The 20,256-nt window shown below is 40.2% G+C and overlaps 1 protein-coding gene across 1 annotated transcript in view; it reads right to left on the bottom strand.

The window, feature by feature from the left end:
• Nucleotides 1–20,256, bottom strand: part of mtr (5-methyltetrahydrofolate-homocysteine methyltransferase) — a 103,835-nt gene that overhangs the window by 49,608 nt on the left and 33,971 nt on the right. Inside the window, exons 16-21 of the mRNA XM_037691576.1 lie at nt 19,109–19,225; nt 11,758–11,898; nt 7,360–7,449; nt 5,247–5,399; nt 4,496–4,603; nt 1,323–1,423 (exon numbers count right to left, since the gene is read on the bottom strand). Coding sequence (XP_037547504.1) covers nt 1,323–1,423; nt 4,496–4,603; nt 5,247–5,399; nt 7,360–7,449; nt 11,758–11,898; nt 19,109–19,225 — 710 coding nt within the window. The remainder of the gene's footprint in view (nt 1–1,322; nt 1,424–4,495; nt 4,604–5,246; nt 5,400–7,359; nt 7,450–11,757; nt 11,899–19,108; nt 19,226–20,256) is intronic.

Raw genomic sequence — 20,256 nt, 5'->3', positions numbered from 1 at the left:
TAGCATAGTCCAGAGCCCCCCCTCAGCCATTGTCCAGATAAGAGGTGACGTTCATCTTCAGCTCAGTTGAGGTTCTGTCACATGTCCACGGCCTTGGGGAAGGGAGGGGTGAGGAAACAGTCAAAGCATCTTTGTTGTTTTCAAAACACTCCAGGAAGAGTTGAGATAAGTCCGGCGTCAAGGCCACAGTTTGGGTCAGGCAGAACTCGTTAATTGTTGTTTCTGCCTTTAAAGTCTTGCTGTACATATTCTCTGATGGAAACTCCAAAACAGCCGAATTGATCCTTTGCTCCAAAAGTCGAGCTCACAGCTTCTCCAGATTATTCCACCATTCATGAGTGCTGCCAGGGAGATCACAGTCCTGATAACAGCTGCTCCAATTCCCTGTCACAGCTCCACATTCAGTCCGAGCACTGTCAAGCTTCAACACATCCACACGAATTTGTAGACAACCAGATTCCACCAACCAAGCAGTAGAATCTAGTTGTCATCATGAATCCAATTTGTTCCTTAAAGAGGTCAGAGGGTCCTCCTTACCCTGACTCTCTTTTAGAGCTCAGATCAGGGGACTTGATCCAGTGGTTAGACTCACTTCCCCAGGTTAACCTCCTAGGACCTGGCACCCACATATGCAAGAGTTCGAGTCTTACAAGGTTATGGTTTGGGGTGGATGGAGAGAGTAGTAACATCACAAGAGCTGAGTCTTGAATGTGGTCGATGCTTAGTTTAGGTCCGTCCAGAACTCAGTGGGTTAGTCCGAGAACAGGCAAGGGTCATACACAAGGAGACAGGTTTTAAACTTCTTATCTAAGGTTCAGGAAATACTCGTAGGTCGGAGCACAGAAAAAAGGTTGATGTCCAGAAATCAAAAGCTTGGCAGGTGTCCGACAGAAGCAAGGTGAAACAGGAACACAGAAACTTGGTCAGGATGAGGGGATCAGTCAGGAGCATGAGATCATCGCTGGAGATTTACTTGTGCAAGTCTTTCAATAATCCGACACCGAATAGTGGACAGGGAAGCTCTTAAATGTTACAGCCGCAAGGTTAGAAGAATTGTGCTGATCACAGCGGAGCAGGTGGGCGTGGTGAAGAGACAGACATGGATCATGACATTCCCACTTTCTTCTAAACACTTCATATGCTCTTAAACACACTTTGGTGATGGCAATCAAGATGATGTTGATAAGATGAATGTACAGTACTGCACAGGATGTACAGTATACTCAATATAAAAAAAACGGGTTTTAAAAAACCTGTGATACAGTAAAACTGCAAAAGGTGAACTGCGATATAGCGAGGCATGACTGCACACACGTTTTTACCTGAAATTGTTACAGCCCAGCACCACACCGACTATGTTCTTGCCAATATCATGAACATCTCCTTTGACAGTAGCCAGGACAATGGTGCCCTGATAAGGATCCTGCAGACAGAGGAGAACATCAGGGATCTGAGTTAGGAAACACACGGAGTTAGGAAAACAAGGACTCTGTTTTTCTCTACATTTTTCAAATCAGGAGATCTTCAGATGTAGATAAGCTAAAACTCAAAGAGTTCTATGTAGGGGCAGGGCAGGTGACTCGGGACCCGAAGGTGCATTAACATTCATAACTGGTTGTAACTACCGTACCCATCACTGTACCCTGTATTCACTGGTTAACTGGACATCATTAACTTCACACAGACTCTCTCACTGGTACATTTTCATCTTTAAATCACTTCTTGGTCTGCTGCCTTCATACATCTCCTACATGTCTCTGCATGTGTGCAGCTACAGCGTGCACTCTCAGGACATTGTTACATGCAGTGTCCCCACAATGAGGACTGAACTAAGTAAAAAAGTATTTTCCTACTCTGCTCCTGTTTCCTGGAATATTTTGCAAAAAGATGTGAAGCTCTCGACCTTGACCTCTCTAAGTGGCTTCAAACATCTGCTAAGTTCCTGGCAAAAACCAATGCAGACATGTTCCTGTTTTTAGTTTTCTAAACCACCTTATAATCTAGCTGTTTTGTTGTGGTTTTGGTATTCTGGTTTTTTTTTTTGCTACCTTTCCTTTTGACTGTCCTTTTGTTTGGTTGCTATTTTGTTTTGATTTGTAAAAAAAAATATATATATATATATATATATATATTAATTAATTAATTTGTATGCCTCTTTTGTGACTGTCTATTGTCGTCTTTGTTGTCCACTGTCATCATCACTCTTTGTTAAAATTCAGGTCTCTCTTGTAAATGAGTCCCTGAGGCTCAGTGGGATTAACCTGTATAAATAAAGGTTGAATGAATTAATCTGATGTGTTTTGATAGAACTGCAGTGTATGTACAGTGGGGAGAACAAGTATTTGATACACTGTTGATTTTTCAGGTTTTCCCACTTGCAAAGCTTGTAGATGACTGTAATTTTTATCATAGGTACTCTTCAACTGTGAGTGATGGAATCTAAAACAAAAATCCAGAAAAATACAATGTATGATTTTTAAATAATTAATTTCCATTTTATTGTGTGAAATAAGTATTTGATACACCAGAAAAATGAAACTTAATATTTGGTACAGAAACCTTTGTTTGCAATTACAGAGATCAGACGTTTCCTGTAGTTCTTGACCAGGTTTGCACACACTGCAGCAGGGATTTTGGCCCACTCCTCCATACAGATCTCCTCCAGAGCCTTCAGGTTTTGGGGCTGTCGCTGGGCCACACGGACTTTAAGCTCCCTCCAAAGATTTTCTATGGGATTCAGGTCTGGAGACTGGCTAGGCCACTCCAGGACCTAAGATGTTTCCTACGGAGCCACTCTTTAGTTGCCCTGGCTGTGTGTTTTGGGTCGTTATCATGCTGGAAGACCCAGCCACGACCCATCTTCAGTGCTCTTACTGAGGGAAGGAGGTTGTTGGCCAAAATCTCACGATACATGGCCCCATCCATCCTTCCACAATATGGTGCAGTCGTCCTGTCCCCTTTGCAGAAAAGCATCCCCAAAGAATGATGTTTCCACCGCCATGCTTCACGGTTGGGATGGTGTTCTTGGGGTTGTGCTCATCATTCTTCTTCCTCCAAACATGACGAGTGGAGTTTAAACCAAAAAGTTCTATTTTTGTCTCATCAGACCACATGACCTTCTCCCATTCCTCCTCTGGATCATTCAGATGGTCATTTGCAAACTTCAGACGGGCTTTGACATGCGTTGGCTTGAGGAAGGGCATCTTGCGTGCACTGCAGGATTTTAATCCTTGACGGCGTAGAGTGTTACTGATTGTTTTCTTTGAGACTGTGGTCCCAGCTCTATTCAGGTCATTGACCAGGTCCTGCCGTGTAGTTCTGGGCTCATTCCTCACCTTCCTCAAGATCAATGATGCTCCACGAGGTGAGATCTTGCATGGCGCCCCAGACCGAGGGAGATTTTCCGTTATTTTGTATTTCTTCCATTTTCTAATAATTGCACCAACTGTTGTTGCCTTCTCACCAAGCTGCTTGCCTATTGTCCTGTAGCCCATCCCAGCCTTGTGCAGGTCTACAATTTTATCCCTGATGTCCTTACACAGCTCTCTGGTCTTGGGCATTGTGGAGATGCTGGAGTCTGATTGATTGAGTGTGTGGACAGGTGTCTTTTATACAGGTCACGAGTCCAAACAGGTGCAGTTAATACAGGTAATGGGTGGAGAACAGGAGGGCTTCTTAAAGAAGAACTAACATGTCTGTGAGAGCCAAAATTCTTACTGGTTGATAGATGATCAAATACTTATTTCACACAATAAAATGGAAATTAATTATTTAAAAATCATACATTGTATTTTTCTGGATTTTTGTTTTAGATTCCATCACTCACAGTTGAAGAGTACCTATGATAAAAATTACAGTCATCTACAAGCTTTGCAAGTGGGAAAACCTGAAAAATCAACAGTGTATCAAATACTTGTTCTCCCCACTGTACTTATGTACTTGTTTTTCTGTAGAAGATTCAAATGTAAAAATGTATTTTCTCATAAAAAATGACATTCTGACCTGAAATGTGTTCTGTTAGGACTAAAAATTACCACTATTATAAATTTCTGATCTCATATGTGGGGAAGGCTCTGCTTACAGAACAGAATTCAGACAGAAGATAAACTGACTAAAGATAAAGATTTCACATTGAGACACATTATTAAAACATATTTGTAATCAATCTGAGACCTTTCTTGTTAGTTACTTGCCTGATATATGATGACATCTTCTGACTATTGTAGAACAAATGATCAGTGTTTAAAAATTAGATTTTCTGCACAACTTTTGTACTGCACGAGTGAATAATGAGAGCACTTAACCGGGAGATGTTATCCAAATCAGATTGGTGTTAAACTAAATATGGGCAGAGCCAAAATGGGTCACTACGTTTATTTATTTATTTTTTTTACACATAAGAATGTCTGTGAAAGGAATTCATATTATGTCAAAAGACATTTAAACAAATGTTACGAGTGTAGCTTTCCCCAAACCCTCAGATTTAGTGACTGACCATCTCTTCAGCCGACCCTGATGATGCCATCATTTCTTCCCTCTCCTTCTCCATGAAAGGAATCAAATAACCAACGGCCTTCTTCATGACCCGGGCTGACTTGATCACCTGCAAACACAAGGCCCGGTGGGTCGGACACTCCATCAGAAATGCTCCATTGTTGTTTTATTTAAAATCATTTGAAGAAATTAATTAAATAACGTTCATTACACTTATGATCAGAAAAAAACAAGAAAAAGGTTTGTATTGAAGCAATTCATACATTTCTACATTTTAGTATCCAACGTCCGATTAAAAAAAACTGTTTACAGTAACATACCACTTTATTTATAAAGTACTTAAAACTGCAACAAGGCCAACCGAAGTGCTGATTTTCAACAACAACAAAAAAAGTTGATATTCTTACATAAAGCACTGAAATCAAGTGTCACCATTATTATATGACGATGTTGGCTACGACAAACTAAACATTAATTAATTCTGTAGGAATTCATACAATTTGTCTTTAATTTGTGTGAAAATTAGAGTATTTTTTAGTGTTAGTATTAATATTTTAGGAATAGCTCATTGATGCTGTTGTCTGTGGGTGACAACTGCTGCTGCAAAGGATCAATAAAGGATCAATAGCTGATCAATAAAGCATAAATCCAACTAAATTAGATTTTAATAGTGCTAATTTGTAATAGCAAAAAAATAAAAAAAAGATAACTGGTCACACCAAGTTGACTGAAAGGGTGGAGAAAAGTGATACCTGCGGCAGGAACATCTTCCCAGCTCCAAATAAATCCCCCACCACCTTCATACCATTCATCAGGGGGCCCTCAATAATGTGAATGGGTCGCTTGTAGCGGTCCAACTGGGTCTGGCACTCTTCAACATCCTCCACCACATATTTATCTATGCCCTGACAGTAACGACACAAGAAAAAAGAAATAAAAAAAGAAAAGCAAGAACATTATTCAACAAAAAAATACATGTATACAGTGTTTCCCTTAGTTTACTTGTCTTGGCCGGGTGCTCATATCTTCCGTAATTTTTGTTGAAGGTGTGGGGGGTTAAAGTCAGACACGTCTGTGTTGCTTTTTAGCTGGCACATCTGTATTGTGCGCTGCTTACTTATGCCCCTTTTGCACTGCCCCTAATCAGCCCCAACTCTGCTCAGCCCTGCACACCGCCACTCAGCCTGGCTCAGCTCAGCCTGGATTTGCACCTGCACTTTAGGACAGATTCTGGAGGCGTGTCCAATTCGAAAGACTTCAGTCTGAGGTGCTGTATTCAGCTCATAGTTATTTATATAAGACTGAGCTGAATACAGCACCTCAGAATGAAGAAGTATTTCGGATGAAAGAAGAAACATTTCTACCTTTTTGTTTGTTTTTTGAATGTCCAGAGGACCAGACTTAACTTTTTTAGATTTTTCTACCTGGATTATTGAGCATGCATCAGGATATCTATATTTAAAATTCTATATTTTTCTTCATCGTTTGATGTATTTGCACCCATTGTGGTTTTGTTTCTTGTATACAGATTATTTTTCTAGTATACAAATTATTTTTAGCTTTGAATTAAAGTTTAGCTTTAATTTAAAGTGTAATGCTTGTTTTGTGATTTGTACATCTGTGGGTTAGAATAATGTCGAACCAAAGGCGGTGTCTCTTCTTTAAACATGTTTGAGGGAAATATGAGAGATTCCATAATTTTGTCTTTTTATAATTTTTCAGTTGAATTAACTTTAATTAGTGCATGCAACACCGCCCCCTACGGTCACAATATACAGTCACAGAATATGGTGTAACGCCGGTTCGCAATGAGCTCCAAACAGTCAGGAAGTTGATTCATTTTCTGTTTCCTTACGGTAGTTGAACCAGAAGATTCATCTTTAGTGAAATATTTCAATACTATTGATGCATTTCTACCTGTTTGTCAAGATTGGGCCTGCTCTGCTCCATCTGCCTGCTTGGAGGAATCCATTTTGTAACCCGCGCCCGGTGCGGATCAAGTTGCACGTGACGCAATGACGTAACACCGATGTAATGACGTCACCACGAATACTCAACGTGAAATTAAAAAACTCGATAGATGTCCTAGGAATCGATGTGTAGATTACTTGAGTAGTCTGTTAAAGCCCTAGTATGAATGTGAACCACACCAGCTGAAAACGTAAACAAATGTTCCACATTTTGGTCCCTAATCGAACAGAGTCTACTGGACTAACAGGTGTGAAAATGACCTTATAAGACTGAATTTGTTACAGCTCCTCAGACTGAAGAAGTCTTCTGGATAAAAGATGAAACGTTTCAACAAGAAGAATCCGTCCAGAAGACCTAACTTAGCTGATGTTCGAAGTAATGTTTTTTATGCTATTAGTGCTTAGTGTATATTTAGTTGATGTTTTTCTTAGTTCATATCTTAGATGTTATCATTGTTTTTCTTTTACATTTTATTGTTGGATGTAACTGGGACCCTGTGTACATAATTTCGCTCCACCACATGTACCACATGAGGTGCGAATGACAATAAACTCTGACTTAACATTTTTAGATTTTTCTACCTGGATTATTGAGCATGCATCAGGATATACTGAAACATATTAGCTTTTAACCAATACAAACAAACATGTTTATGAAAGTGCAGTATGGCACTGTTAAAAATAGCCATGGATTTATATACGAATTTAGATTTAATGAGATCATATTTTTGTAACCAAGTCTTAACTGAACCAATGGGTACTGTAAATGTTTATTCTCTAGGTTCCATCTTCAGTGAAAATTACAGGGAATCTTTATGTGATTGTAAAGGGGGACCTTCATACAGATATAGAAAGAGTTGTACGGTATACATGTCAGTAACTGGCTGTGTTTTACCTTGATGAGGGCATACTCCAACCGTTCCTCTACATCTTTTGTCCTCCACTCATCTGTCTGAATCACTTTCTTCCCTCCTTTCACGTTGTTCTGTTAACAAAATCCACCATTCTGTTAAATCCAGCAGCTCAATGAGTTTTGGACAAAACAACATGTTTAAAATAAGCTCTTGACAAAATTTATCCTAAAATGTTCACAGTCTCATGCATCTCAAACACATTTCCATTTAGTTTTATAATTCCAGAGAAGTAGTTCCCAAAATTCATATTAGAACCTCACTGTGGGCCGCTAAGCTCTAAGTGACGGTCTTGAGACAATCTTCAGTACTTTTAAACGTTTAAAATTAAATTTAACAACAGATCGTAATTTGATATTTTGTTATATTTAAGGCAAACAGTCAAAATTGGATTAAAAAAACCTTGTGTTAAAATAGTTATAAGGTATGTTTGTGTTGCCATTATGCCCTTGTTTAATTAGATTAAATATTGTATGTTTACTCAACACTTGCTCTTGTCAAGGGCGGACGTCTTCTCCTCCTCTCCCTTTACGCTTCGCTTTGCTCTGTCTGTCTGCGAAACTGCTTTAGAGCCTCTCTTCTACAAATCTTACAAATCATAATTTATGGACTTGGATTTGGTCAGTTGGTCCCTCAACACAATTGATAACATTTCTTTGAAGTGAAGACAGGCTTTAGGTGAACCGATTTGCCCTGTTGGCACGAACGCAGTTGGATATCTCATTGACTTGGAAGACTTGATGACATGTCTATCTCTGCTGTCATTGATGGATTTTAAGGACGCATATATAATTGGATTTATGATAACTGGTTCCTGCTTTTTGGATTTGGCTGGTTCCTGGTTTATCTACAATCAAGGAAGTCGTCGGCAGCAAATTTGGACCTGGTCAGGCTGCTTGCCTTATGTGATGGCTTGGTTCGTGCCTCAAGCACCCAGACTCAATTGCTTTTGGCAGGATGGATCAGATCTCGAGGATTACTCTCAGGCATGGTCCATTGGTGTGGCCATTTAATTTGGACGTTTCGGAACAGATTGGACCGACACAGTCTCAAGGTAGATGTTATTAAAGTTCTGCCTGTCCCCAAAACAATTGTGTTTATCAGAATTTGGCTCCCTGACTGGCCTTGACAGGTCATCTTATCTCAATAAGCCTGAAAGTTTTGTAAATCTGATTCTCTACCCCTCCCTCCTTCCTACCGAGGAATTCCATGGACTTTTCAGAGGAGCTCAGCTGAATAAACATTCTGTCATCATTTCAGGACTCTGGATTTGTCCTTGGTCATTCTTGACATCTCCCGAGTGTGTACGAATCTCTCCAAAGGGAACTTTTTAAACTGAGTGATTTTATCTGAACTCTGCAGTGTCTCTGTGTGTTGCCTCTGGACTACTCACCATCCTTACATCCCCCAACCCACCCCTGTGGAATGTCTGCATCATTATGTGTTTATGTGCAAGATATTTTTCATTATCACGCTATTGACCTTCAACCAAAGATTAAGAGTGTGTTGGGAATTTTTTTGTCTCCAAACCCTGTGTGACATTTTCACAATTTTTTATTGTCTGTCCAAACAGGTCTCACTTGTAAATGAGTCTTTGAGGCTCAGTGTGATTTACCTGTATAAATAAAGGTTGAATTGAAAAAAAACCCAGTTCAATCAGCAATAGTTGGGGTCACAAGTCCCTTCCATTGTTATTTTGTGGGTCCGTGCCTGAAATATTTGGGAACCAGTGTTGTAAAGCAGTAGGGCTGTATATATTTTGACACCTGCACATAAGCTCTCCTCATGACAGAAATTATCTGAGGTTCCAGCCTTGAATGCCCAGCTTCTACTACACTGTTGGAAAATAATCTTAGATCGGGGTGCCCAACCTTTTTCATCTTGCAACTCCTTTTAAAATGACCAAGTCAAAGTGATCTACCAATTATAAGGCCCCGTTTACACGAGAACAACCTCTGGAAACTTGAGTGTTTTTTCAATGTTTATTGAGGGTAATAAAAAAAAAAATGAGTGGGTTTACAGGAAAACACTGTAGTTTCCATGTCAGTTGGGTTGCCAGATAGGAAATTATAAACCATGGTATGTCGCTTTTAAAATGATAGTATTTTGACCTAAACTGTCATTTGTGCTCAGTAAAGTTTTTTTTAAGATGAGGTGTGCATTGTATTTGTTGAACATGTGCACAGAAAAGAAGGAGGTAAATAAGACAATTTAAATTTATCTGGCAACCCTGACGCTGGGCTCAGCTGCATTCATTGTGCATGCAGTATTTGAATGATAAGTAACACTGCATGGCAAAAAAAAAATTTGCCACCAAAAAAAAGGTCAAACATTAATATTTCGTTAGACCACCTTTAGCTTTGATTACAGCATGTATTCACTGTGTCATTGTTTCGATAAGCTTCTGCACCATCAGAAGATCTATTTCCATCCAGTGCTGCATTAATTTTTTCCCAAGATCTTACATTGATGACTATGCTGTAGGCATGATGGGTGCATCACTTCACCTGCCTCTCTTCTTACCCTGATGCACCCATCACTCTGGAACAGGGTCAATCTGGACTCGTCAGACCACATGACCTTCTTCCATTGCTCCAGAGTCCAATCTTTATGCTCCCTAGCAAATTGAAGCATTTTTTTTCCAGTTAGCCTCACTGATTAGTGGTTTTCTTAAGGCTACTCAAGTGTTCTGTCCCAGTTCCTTTAGTTCCCTTCACATTGTGCATGTGGAAATGCTCTTACTTTCACTATTAAACATAGCCCCGAGTGCTACTGTTGTTTTTCTTCAATTTGATTTCACCAAACATTTAAGTGATCACCGATCACGATCATTCAGGATTTTTTTACTGCCACATTTCTTCCTCGAAGACGATGGGTCCCCACTATCTTCCAGTTTTTAATGATGCGTTGGACAGTTCTTAATCCAATTTTAGTAGTTTCTTCAATCTACTTAGATGTTTTCTCTGATTGATGCCAATGATTTGACCATTCTCAAACAGACTGACATCTTTTCCACGACCACGCAATGTGTCTTTGACATGGTTGTTTAAGAAATGAGAAGCAACTCATTGCACCAGTTGGGGTTAAATAACTTGTTGCAGCTGAAAGATAATCACCCATGCAGTAATTATCCAACAGGAGGCTCGTACATGTTTGATTAGTTAAATCCAGGTGGCGTCTTTTTTTGTCCATGTAGTGTATGTCCAAACTGGTGAATATACTACCATCTCTTTGGAGCCTGGATTGTATTAGTTTTGCTCCTACATGCTGAAAAAGGGTGAGCAGCACAAAAATAGTCTGTCATTTATTATAACTATTAGTGCAGAAAAACTCTGGATTGCAGCTGTCTGTACTGCACATGTGAGACTTCACTTCAGAGCATTTCAGACCACTGTGGGGGGTTCCCCTGGAAATCTCCATTCTGAGACCTGGAGTCAGAAACCTTAAGTTTCAGGGAGAATGAGGCTGTTGTCAGTAAATGAACGGTCAAACGTTTCACATCGTGTAAACGGGGCCTCAGACTGGCTGATGATGATAATTTTTTATTTCAGACAGACATTTCACCAACAAAACATAATAATAAAGACTTTCATGTTTCTAAGTGTAAATACAATATCTTATCAAATATACATACTCAATTTTTATATACTCAAATACATGTAAATACTCCACTTTTTTGGTGACTGTGAGTCTGAAAAGGAGTATGATGAAGTTTAACTTATATAATCATACCCCTTTTCCGTTCATTAATTCATAGCATAAATAGTCTTCCTGTTGCCAGTATCCCTGTCTGTCAATCAAGACAGATCTGTCTGCCCTGTCTGTCAATCAAGTGACAAGTTTCATAGATGGATGATAGGCTGACATCTATGTTTTTAATGCCACACCATCTACCCATACCTTTTGTGATTAACTGGTAGATCGCGATCGACATATTGGGCAGTCCTGTCTTAGTTGGACAAACTAGTCCAAATCAGCCTATATTTATTTCATACATGTACTTTGCTAGATTAACTTCCAGCATGGGGGCAGTAGCCAAGGTGAGGATAAAGCAGGTCAAGGAGAGTATGATGTGGGCTGAGCTGTGCTCAAATAATGTGTACAACCTAGAATATACCAAAGTCCATGCTCAATAATCCAGGTATAAAATCCAACAAAGTTCAGTCAGGTCATCTGGACGGGTCATCCATCCAGATGACCTGACTGAACGTTGTTGGAACCTAGAATATAGTTTTGCAAATATTTGCATACAAAAACATATAACTGACATAAGACTGGATTCCTGCTTTCCTACACTAAGAATTCAGTGACAGGCTTGAACTGAAAATTAACCAAAAACCTAACAGCCTAGCGTGGTACTGTGCAACAGTCTTTGTGTATACCTGTGCATAGGCCAGTAGTTTCTCTGTAGCATCCGAGTCTCTGTTCCAGATGAGGTTCTCACAGAGTAACAACAGCTCCTTATCGATGTCATCATACACTGGCAGGTTCCCGGCATTTACAATCCCCATATCCATACCATCCTGGCAAAGGTCACAAGAGATCACGGTTCAATTTTTAACACCATCAAAAAAAGAAAAGTATTTTCACTGATCTTCATGTACGTAGGTTAATTGCTGCTTTTCTCTCATAGTTTTAAGTAAAGATTTTCCACAGTTCACAACAAAGATGCCTGATAGAGTTGCTAACTGTCCCCTAAAATTAGACATGTCCCAATACTAGCTTTTTTTGTTTAGTTTTTATTTTTCAAAGTACAAGTACCAGTAATTCAGTTTGGGTAGGCGCTGATACTAAATACTGATACTGAGTAGTTAATGATTTAGTACTTATATATTACACATTGACTTGAGAACACATAAATCTGCTGTCTTAACATCACCCATGTTTATCATAAAATATCTCTAAACTATGGGCATTTGTTTTTATCCTCGGTTACTTGCAAAGTGGAAGAGGAAATGATGTCACCAAGCATAAAAGTGATATTCATTTGAAGCATTAGGGTGTTTTTATGAGCAATTGAGGCTGGAATCAGATTTGATATAGATACCGATACAGGCGTTGGGACACCACTCCCTAAAAAACTAAGTATTGTTTAGTTAATTTTAGATTTGTGTTCCTTAATAATTAAAAAATTTAACAAATTTTGTTCTGTATTCTTAACTTTCAGGGCAAATGACGGGTAGAGTATTAGGTTGCAATTAAAGAGGACGGGTGTAAGTGAGAGAGTGAATGATTGTTTGTCTCGTTTGTCTCTATGTGTCCCTGTGATGGACTGGAGACCTTTCCAGGGTGTCCCCCGCCCCTCGCAAAGTGATGACTGGACATGGGCACCAGTGATCCTGCGAAGGAGCTGCAGCAGTTTGGATGGGAAGAATGAACACAAATACCATGTGGACAGAACGACGAAGCTCTTGGAGATTGACCAAAAAGACATATTGGGGCGGCTGTGGCCGAGTGGTTAGAGCAGTCGTCCTCCATTGGGAGAGCTGGGGGTTTGATTCCACCAGCAGTCACATGTTGAAGTGTCCCTGGGCAAGATACTGAACCCCTTTATAGCTATGTTTACATAGACATAAGTAATCGGATCAAACGGCCGCTTCAGAATAAAAATGTGTCATGTAAACACCCCGTTTTCTGCGCGATCTGAAAGAATTTGTGATCAGAACGAAACAGGTGGTTTATGCCGATTCATAACCCGAATGGTGTCCATGTAAATACTTAATCTTTTCTTTTTTTTTTCTGATCGTGAAAAACTGACCTGACCGCACACGTGTGACCTACAGTGAGGAAAATAAGTATTTGAACACCCTGCGATTTCGCAAGTTCTCCCACTTAGAAATCATGGAGGGGTCTGAAATTTTCATTGAGGTGCATGTCCACTGTGAGAGACATAATCTAAATTTTAAAAAATCCTGAAATTACAATGCATGATTTTAAAAATAAATTTAGTCGAAGACCACGAGGAGGGAAAAATATCAGGAAAAAGAAGGAGAAGAGGAAAGTGAAGAATGTAAGACTGAGGGTTGCAACTCTAAATGTGGGGACAATGACTGGCAAAGGTAGAGAGCTTGTTGACATGATGCAGAGAAGAAAGGTAGATGTTCTATGTGTCCAAGAGACCAAGTGGAAGGGCAGCAAGTCTCGCAGCATTGGAGAAGGATCCAAACTGTTTTACCATAGTGTGGATAGAAAGAGAATGGAGTAGGGGTGATCCTGAAGGAGGAGTTGGCAAAGAATGTAGTAGAGGTGAAGAGAGTGTCAGATAGGGTGATGTGCCTGAAGGTAGAAGTAGATGGTCTGATGCTAAACATAATCAGTGGTTATGCTCCACAGGTTGGATATGATGAGGAGGAGAAAGATACATTTTGGAAAGATCTGGATGAAGTGATAGAGAGTATTCCCAGGGAGGAGAGAGTGTTGATCAGAGCAGACCTGAATGGACATGTTGGTGAAGGAAACAGAGGGGATGAGGAAGTGATGGGTAAGTTTGGTGTCAAGAAAAGAAACCAGAAAGGACAGATGGGGTGTATTTTGCCAAGAGTATGGAAAAGGCTATAGTCAATACCTATTTTCAAAAGCGGGAGAAACATAGAGTGACCTATAAGAGTGGAGGAAGGAGTACGCATGTCGACTACATTCTGTGTAGAAGAGGAAACCTGAGGGAGATTGGAGACTGTAAGGTTGTGGCAGGGGAGAGTGTGGCCAGACAGCATCGGATGGTTGTGTGTAGAATGACTACTGTTGTGAAGAAGAGAAAAAGAGTAAAATCAGAGAAGAAGACCAAATGGTGGAAGATGAAGGAGGAAGAATGTTGTGAGAAATTCAGAGAGGAGCTGTTAAAGGCTCTGGGTGGTAAGAAAGAGCTTCCAAATGACTGGGCTACTACAGCAACAGTAATTAGAGAGAACGATAGGAAGGTACTTGGTGTGTCATCTGGACAGAGAATGGATGATAAGGAAACCTGGTGGTGGAATAATGAAGTGCAGGACGCCGTTCAAAGAAAGAGATTAGCCAAGAAGAAATATGACAGTGAGAGGACTGAAGAGAGGAGACAGGAATATAAGGAGATGGGACATAGAGCAAAGAGGGAAGTAGCTAAGGCAAAGCAGAGTGCGTAAGATGAGTTGTATAGGAGACTGGACACTAAAGAGGGCAAGAAGGACTTGTACCAACTGGCAAGACAGAGGGATCAGGCTGGAAAGGATGTGTAACAGGTTAGGCTTATTAAAGATAGGAATGGTAATGTTCTAATAAGTGAGGAGAGTGTGACTGGAAGATGGAAGGAGTACTTTCAGGAGCTAATGAATGAAGAGAATGAAAGAGAAAGAAGAGTAGAGGTCATAGAAACTGTGGACCAGGAAGTAGGAAAGATTAGTGAGGGTGAAGTCTGGAAAGCTCTGAAAAGAATGAAGAAGAGGAAGGCAGTAGAACCTGATGACATACCAGTGGAGGTTTGGAAATGTCTTGGAGAGATGGCAGAGAGGTTTTTGACTCAAATATTCAATGGCATATATGAGGGTGAGAAAATGCCTTAGGAATGGAGAATAAGTGTGCTGGTGCCCATTTTTAAGAAAAAGGGTGATCTACTACAGGGGAATTAAGATGATGAGCCACACGATGAAGATCTGGGAGAGAATTGTGGAAGCAAGACTTAGGTGAGAGGTAACTATCTGTGAGCAGCAGTATGGTTTCATGCCAAGAAAGAGCACCACAGATGACATTTTTGCTTTGAGAATGCTGATGGAGAAGTACAGAGGGGGTCAGAAAGAACTCCAATATGTCTTTGTGGATTTAGAAAAAGCGTATGACAGAGTACCAGAGAGGAGGTGTGGTATTGCATGAGGAAATCTGGAGTGGCAGAAAAGTATGTTAGACTGGTACAGGACATGTATGAGGACAGCAGGACATTGGTGAGATATGCTGTAGGAGTGACAGAGAGCTTCAAGGTGGAGATGGGACTGCATCAAGGATCAGCTCTGAGCCCCTTCTTGTTTGCTTTGGTGATGGAACGTCTAACAGATGAGGTCAGGCAGTAATCCCCATGGACTATGATGTTTGCAGATGACATTGTGATCTGTGGTGAGAACAGGGAACAGGTGAAAGAGAACTTGGAGAGGTGGAGGTATGCACTTGAAAGAAGAGGAATGAAAGTCAGCCATAGTAAAACACAGTACATGTGTGTGAATGAGAGAGAGAGGCCGGTGGAACAGTGAGGCTACAAGGAGCAGAGGTCACAAAGGTGCAGGACTTCAAGTACTTGGGATCCACTGTCCAGGAAAATAGGGAATGTGGTAAAGAAGGGAAAAAGAGAGTCCAGGCAGGATGGAATGGATGGAGAAAAGTTTCAGGAGTGATTTGTGACAAAAAAGGTGTCAGCAAAGGTCAAAGGAAAAGTTTACATGACAGTGGTGAGACCAGCTATACTGTATGGTCTGGAGACAGTGGCACTGACAAAAAGACAGGAGAAAGAACTGGAAGTGGCAGAAATGAAGTTGTTGAGGTTCTCCTTAGGAGTGACAAGGATGAATAAGATTAGGAATGAGATCATCAGAGGTACAGCACATATTGAACAACTGGGAGATAAAGTTAGGGAGGCCAGACTGAGATGGTTTGAATATGTCAAGAGGAGGGACCGTGGGAATATTGGTAGAAGGATGTTAGAAAAGCAGCTGTCAAGAAAAAGACAAAGAGGAGATATATGGAAGCAGTTAGAGAGGACATGAAGGTAGTTGGAGTGAGGACAGAGGATGCAGAGAACAGAGTGAGGTGGAGGAGGATGACTCACTGTGACGACCCCTGAAGAGGGAAAAGCCAACAACAATTGACAACATGATTGGGTATAAGAAGAGCTTCTCAGAGTGTCAGTGTCTCTCAGAAGCCAAGATGGTAAGAGGATCACCAATTCCACCATTGTTGCGCAGAAAGATAGTGCAACAATACCAGAATGGTGCTACCCAGCATAAAATAGCAAAGACTTTTAAGTTATCATCATCAACCGTGCATAACATCATCAAAAGATTCAGAGAATCTGGAACAATCGCTGTGCGTAAGGGTCAAGGCCGTAAAACTCTACTGGATGCTCGTGATCTCCGGGTCCTTAAACATCACTGCACCTCAAACAGGAATGCCACTGTCAAGGAAATAACAGAATGGGCTCAGGAATACTTCCAGAAAGCATTGTCAGTGAACACAATCCACCGTGCCATCCGCCGTTGCCAGCTGAAACTCTACAGTGCAAAGAGGAAGCTATTTCTAAGCAAGCTCCACAAGCTCAGACATTTGCACTGGGCCAGGGGTCATTTAAAATAGAGCGTGGCAAAATGAAAGACTGTTCTGTGGTCAGATGAGTCACGATTTGAAGTTCTTTATGGAACACTGGGACGCCATGTCATACGGACCAGAGAGGACAAGGATAGCCCAAGTTGTTATCAACGCTCCGTTCAGAAGCCTGCATCACTGATGGTATGGGGTTGCATGAGCGCTTGTGGCATGGGCAGCTTGCATGTCTGGAAAGGCACCATTAATGCAGAGAACTATGTTCAGGTTCTAGAACAACATATGCTCCCATCTAGACATCATCTCTTTCAGGGAAGACCCTGCATTTTTCAACACGATAATGCCACCACATTCTGCAGCAATCAAAACATCATGGCTACATAGGAGAAGGATCCGGGTACTGAAATGGCCAGCCTGCAGTCCAGATCTTTCACCTATAGAGAACATTTGGCGCATCATAAAGAGGAAGGTGCGACAAAGAAGGCCCAAGACGATTGAACAGTTAAGAGGCCTGTATTAGACATGAATGGGAGAGCATTCCTATTTCTAAACTTGAGAAACTGGTCTCCTCTGCCCCAGATGTCTGTTGAGTGTTGTAAGAAGAAGGGGGGATGCCACACAGTGGTAAAAATGGACTTGTCCCAACTTTATTGGGATTTGTTGATGCCATGAAATTTGGAAACAACTGATTTTTCCCTTAAAATGATACATTCTCTCATATTAAACTTTTGATCTGTGATTTGTGTTCTATTCTGAATAAAATATTAGATGTTGGCACCTCCACATCATTGCATTCAGTTTTTATTCACAATTTGTTTAGTGTCCCAACTTTTTTGGAATCCAGTTTGTACTTATTTACCTCACTGTATGTCATTTCTGCCTGGCTAATGCTAATAATATTAGCATGTCAGGGAAGCAAAACTGGTCGGTGAGCGACACATTGCAACTAAAAACTTTCAAAGAGCTCAAAATGATCTGTATTCCCTGCAGCTCTGTCAGGGAGTGCAGCAACGTCTACACCATCATTAAAACCTGTTGCAGGTCCATTTTGGGCGCTCAGGTTTGTTTACATTCATCCCGGAAGTAAACCGGATGTAGAACTTCTTCTTCTGTGATTTTTTAAGGAGAGTTTACCACTCTGTTCATGTCAGTACTTCTGTTCAGAACAAAGCCCGCTGCATGTTTATGCTCGTCGTGAACAGATTGTGCCCATGTAAAAGATACATTTGGATTATTTAATCTGAAAAAATTTCAATCCGGTCAAAGAATTTTGTGCATGTAAACATAGCAATTGTCTCTGATGTGTGTCCCATCGGTGTATGAATGTGATCTAAAAGTACTGATTATCGGCAGTCTCTATAGAATGGTAAATGGACTGCACTTTTATAGCACTTTTCTATCTCATCAAGACACTCAAAGCTCTTTACAACACAATTTGTGCCTCATTTATCCATTCATACAGCACTCTACTATACTTGTACAAAGAATAATCAGTGCTTTATCACATTCTACACTAATGGGACACACATCGGAGGCAATGAGGGGTTCAGTGTCTTGCCCAGGGACACTTCAGCATGTGACTGCTGGTGGAATCGAACCCCCAACTCTTGCATTGGAGGTTGACTGCTCTAACCACTCAACCACAGCTGCCCCATAAGCCGCCCTAGAATTATTTCTTCAATTATCTTTGTAAATATCTAGTAGAGTGCTGTATGAATGGGTAAATGAGGGCACAGATTGTGTTGTAAAGAGCTTTGAGTATCTTGATAAGACAGAAAAGAGCCGTATAAATACAGTCCATTTACCATTTACTACAGCATCTGCCTGAATGTAATTATTTAAATATCTTAAACCCTCTAAAATTCCTTTTTAATTCAAGATTGGAAGACAACAAAACAGAGAATGCCAAGGGGAGTGAATCATTTTTAACCTGCTGCACACACACTTGAAAGTCATTTGTATATGTACACATTTGCAACAGCATTTATCAACTAACCAACCGTACTGGCAATAGGCTGCATTTGTATCCATTTTTACAGACATTAGTAATCACAGACTTGCAACAAAATCCAGATGTTCTCATACAAGTCAAGAATAAATTTTGCACACGTTCATAATTTATGTTGTCATAAAGGACATGTCTTAATAGACAAACTGACTACTTGCATGATTTTCTGACAATTTTTTCTTTTATGACAACTAAAAAAGCATCTGTAGCAACCACAAGTATTATTACATGTATTACATATATGTATAATTGTATTGTAATTAAACAGGGTTGAAACTGACTTTTGCGTTAATAAATGTTATTAACAATTAAAAGCCTAGTACCACTACAATGCTACAACACACTGCAGAGTTATGAATGAAAAGAAGGCAAGAAGGTGAAGAAGAGCCAGACAACACAAGACGGAACATTATGTGCATTTGAACACAAGGCCAAGTGATCGTGTTTACCTTGATGGCGTGATACAGAAATGCTCCATGCATAGCTTCTCTGATGGTTTCCATACCTCTGAAGGAGAAAGACAAGTTGGACAGACCTCCACTCACCCTGGCTCCAGGTAAAGTTTCCTACAATACAAACACGAGAGCACAAAAATGATCTACTCTGCATCTGAATCACTGGTGGAAATACTTAGCCAGAATAAACAGAGAGCAACATTAACAAGAAGTAAGCAGATGGGCGTTGCTGAGGGATTTAAATAGTTAATGTTTGTAGTTTACGAGACGAGTGTTTTAGGGACTGGAATTGAAAAGTGAATGCACGTAAACCTTAATGTATATCATGTAAGACAAACTGGTAGGAGTTGCTGTGTGTAGAAGAACAGAGGTACTTTTTTTTGTTCTTGTCTGTGGGATCGAGAGTGAAAGAGAAACTTTATTATCTGCAAGGTGTAACGATGGGGAGGGGGGTGCAATGGTGAACTTGCCCACCAGAGATTGAACTTCAGCCACCCCAGTCATTTGAGGAAACTATACTTTTAAGCAATATAGAATACCAGAAAGCATAGTTTACTACATACATACTTATACATACATACATATACATATTTACAAGTGCTGGTCATAAAATTAGAATATCATGAAAGTTGATTTATTTCAGTAATTCCATTCAAAAAGTGAAAATTGTATATTATATTAATTCATTACACAAAGACTGATATATTTCAAATGTTTATTTCTTTTAATGTTGATGATTATAACTGACAACTAATGAAAACCCCTGAAAACCCCAAATTCAGTATCTCAGAAAATTAGAATATTACTTAAAGACCAATAAAATAAAAGGATTTTTAGAAATGTTGGCCAACTGAAAAGTATTAACATGAAAAGTATGAGCATGTACAGCACTCAATACTTAGTTGGGGCTCCTTTTGCCTGGATTACTGCAGCAATAATGTGGCATTGAGTCGATCAGTCTGTGGCACTGCTCAGATGTTTTGTTTCACAATCATCTCCAGGGTGTGGTTATCCCTATTGCTTATACACTTTTTTCTACCACATAATTTCCTTCCCTTCACCTCTCTATTAATGTGCTTGACACAGAGCTCAGTGAACAGCCAGCCTCTTTAGCAATGACCTTTTGTGTCTTGCCCTCCTTG

Source organism: Nematolebias whitei, chromosome 17 (genome assembly GCF_014905685.2).
Source record: "Nematolebias whitei isolate Nwh7 chromosome 17, NemWhi1, whole genome shotgun sequence".
NCBI lineage: Eukaryota > Metazoa > Chordata > Actinopteri > Cyprinodontiformes > Rivulidae > Nematolebias > Nematolebias whitei.
Note: the sequence above shows the minus strand (reverse complement) of the source record. Positions and strands in the feature narration are given on the sequence as shown.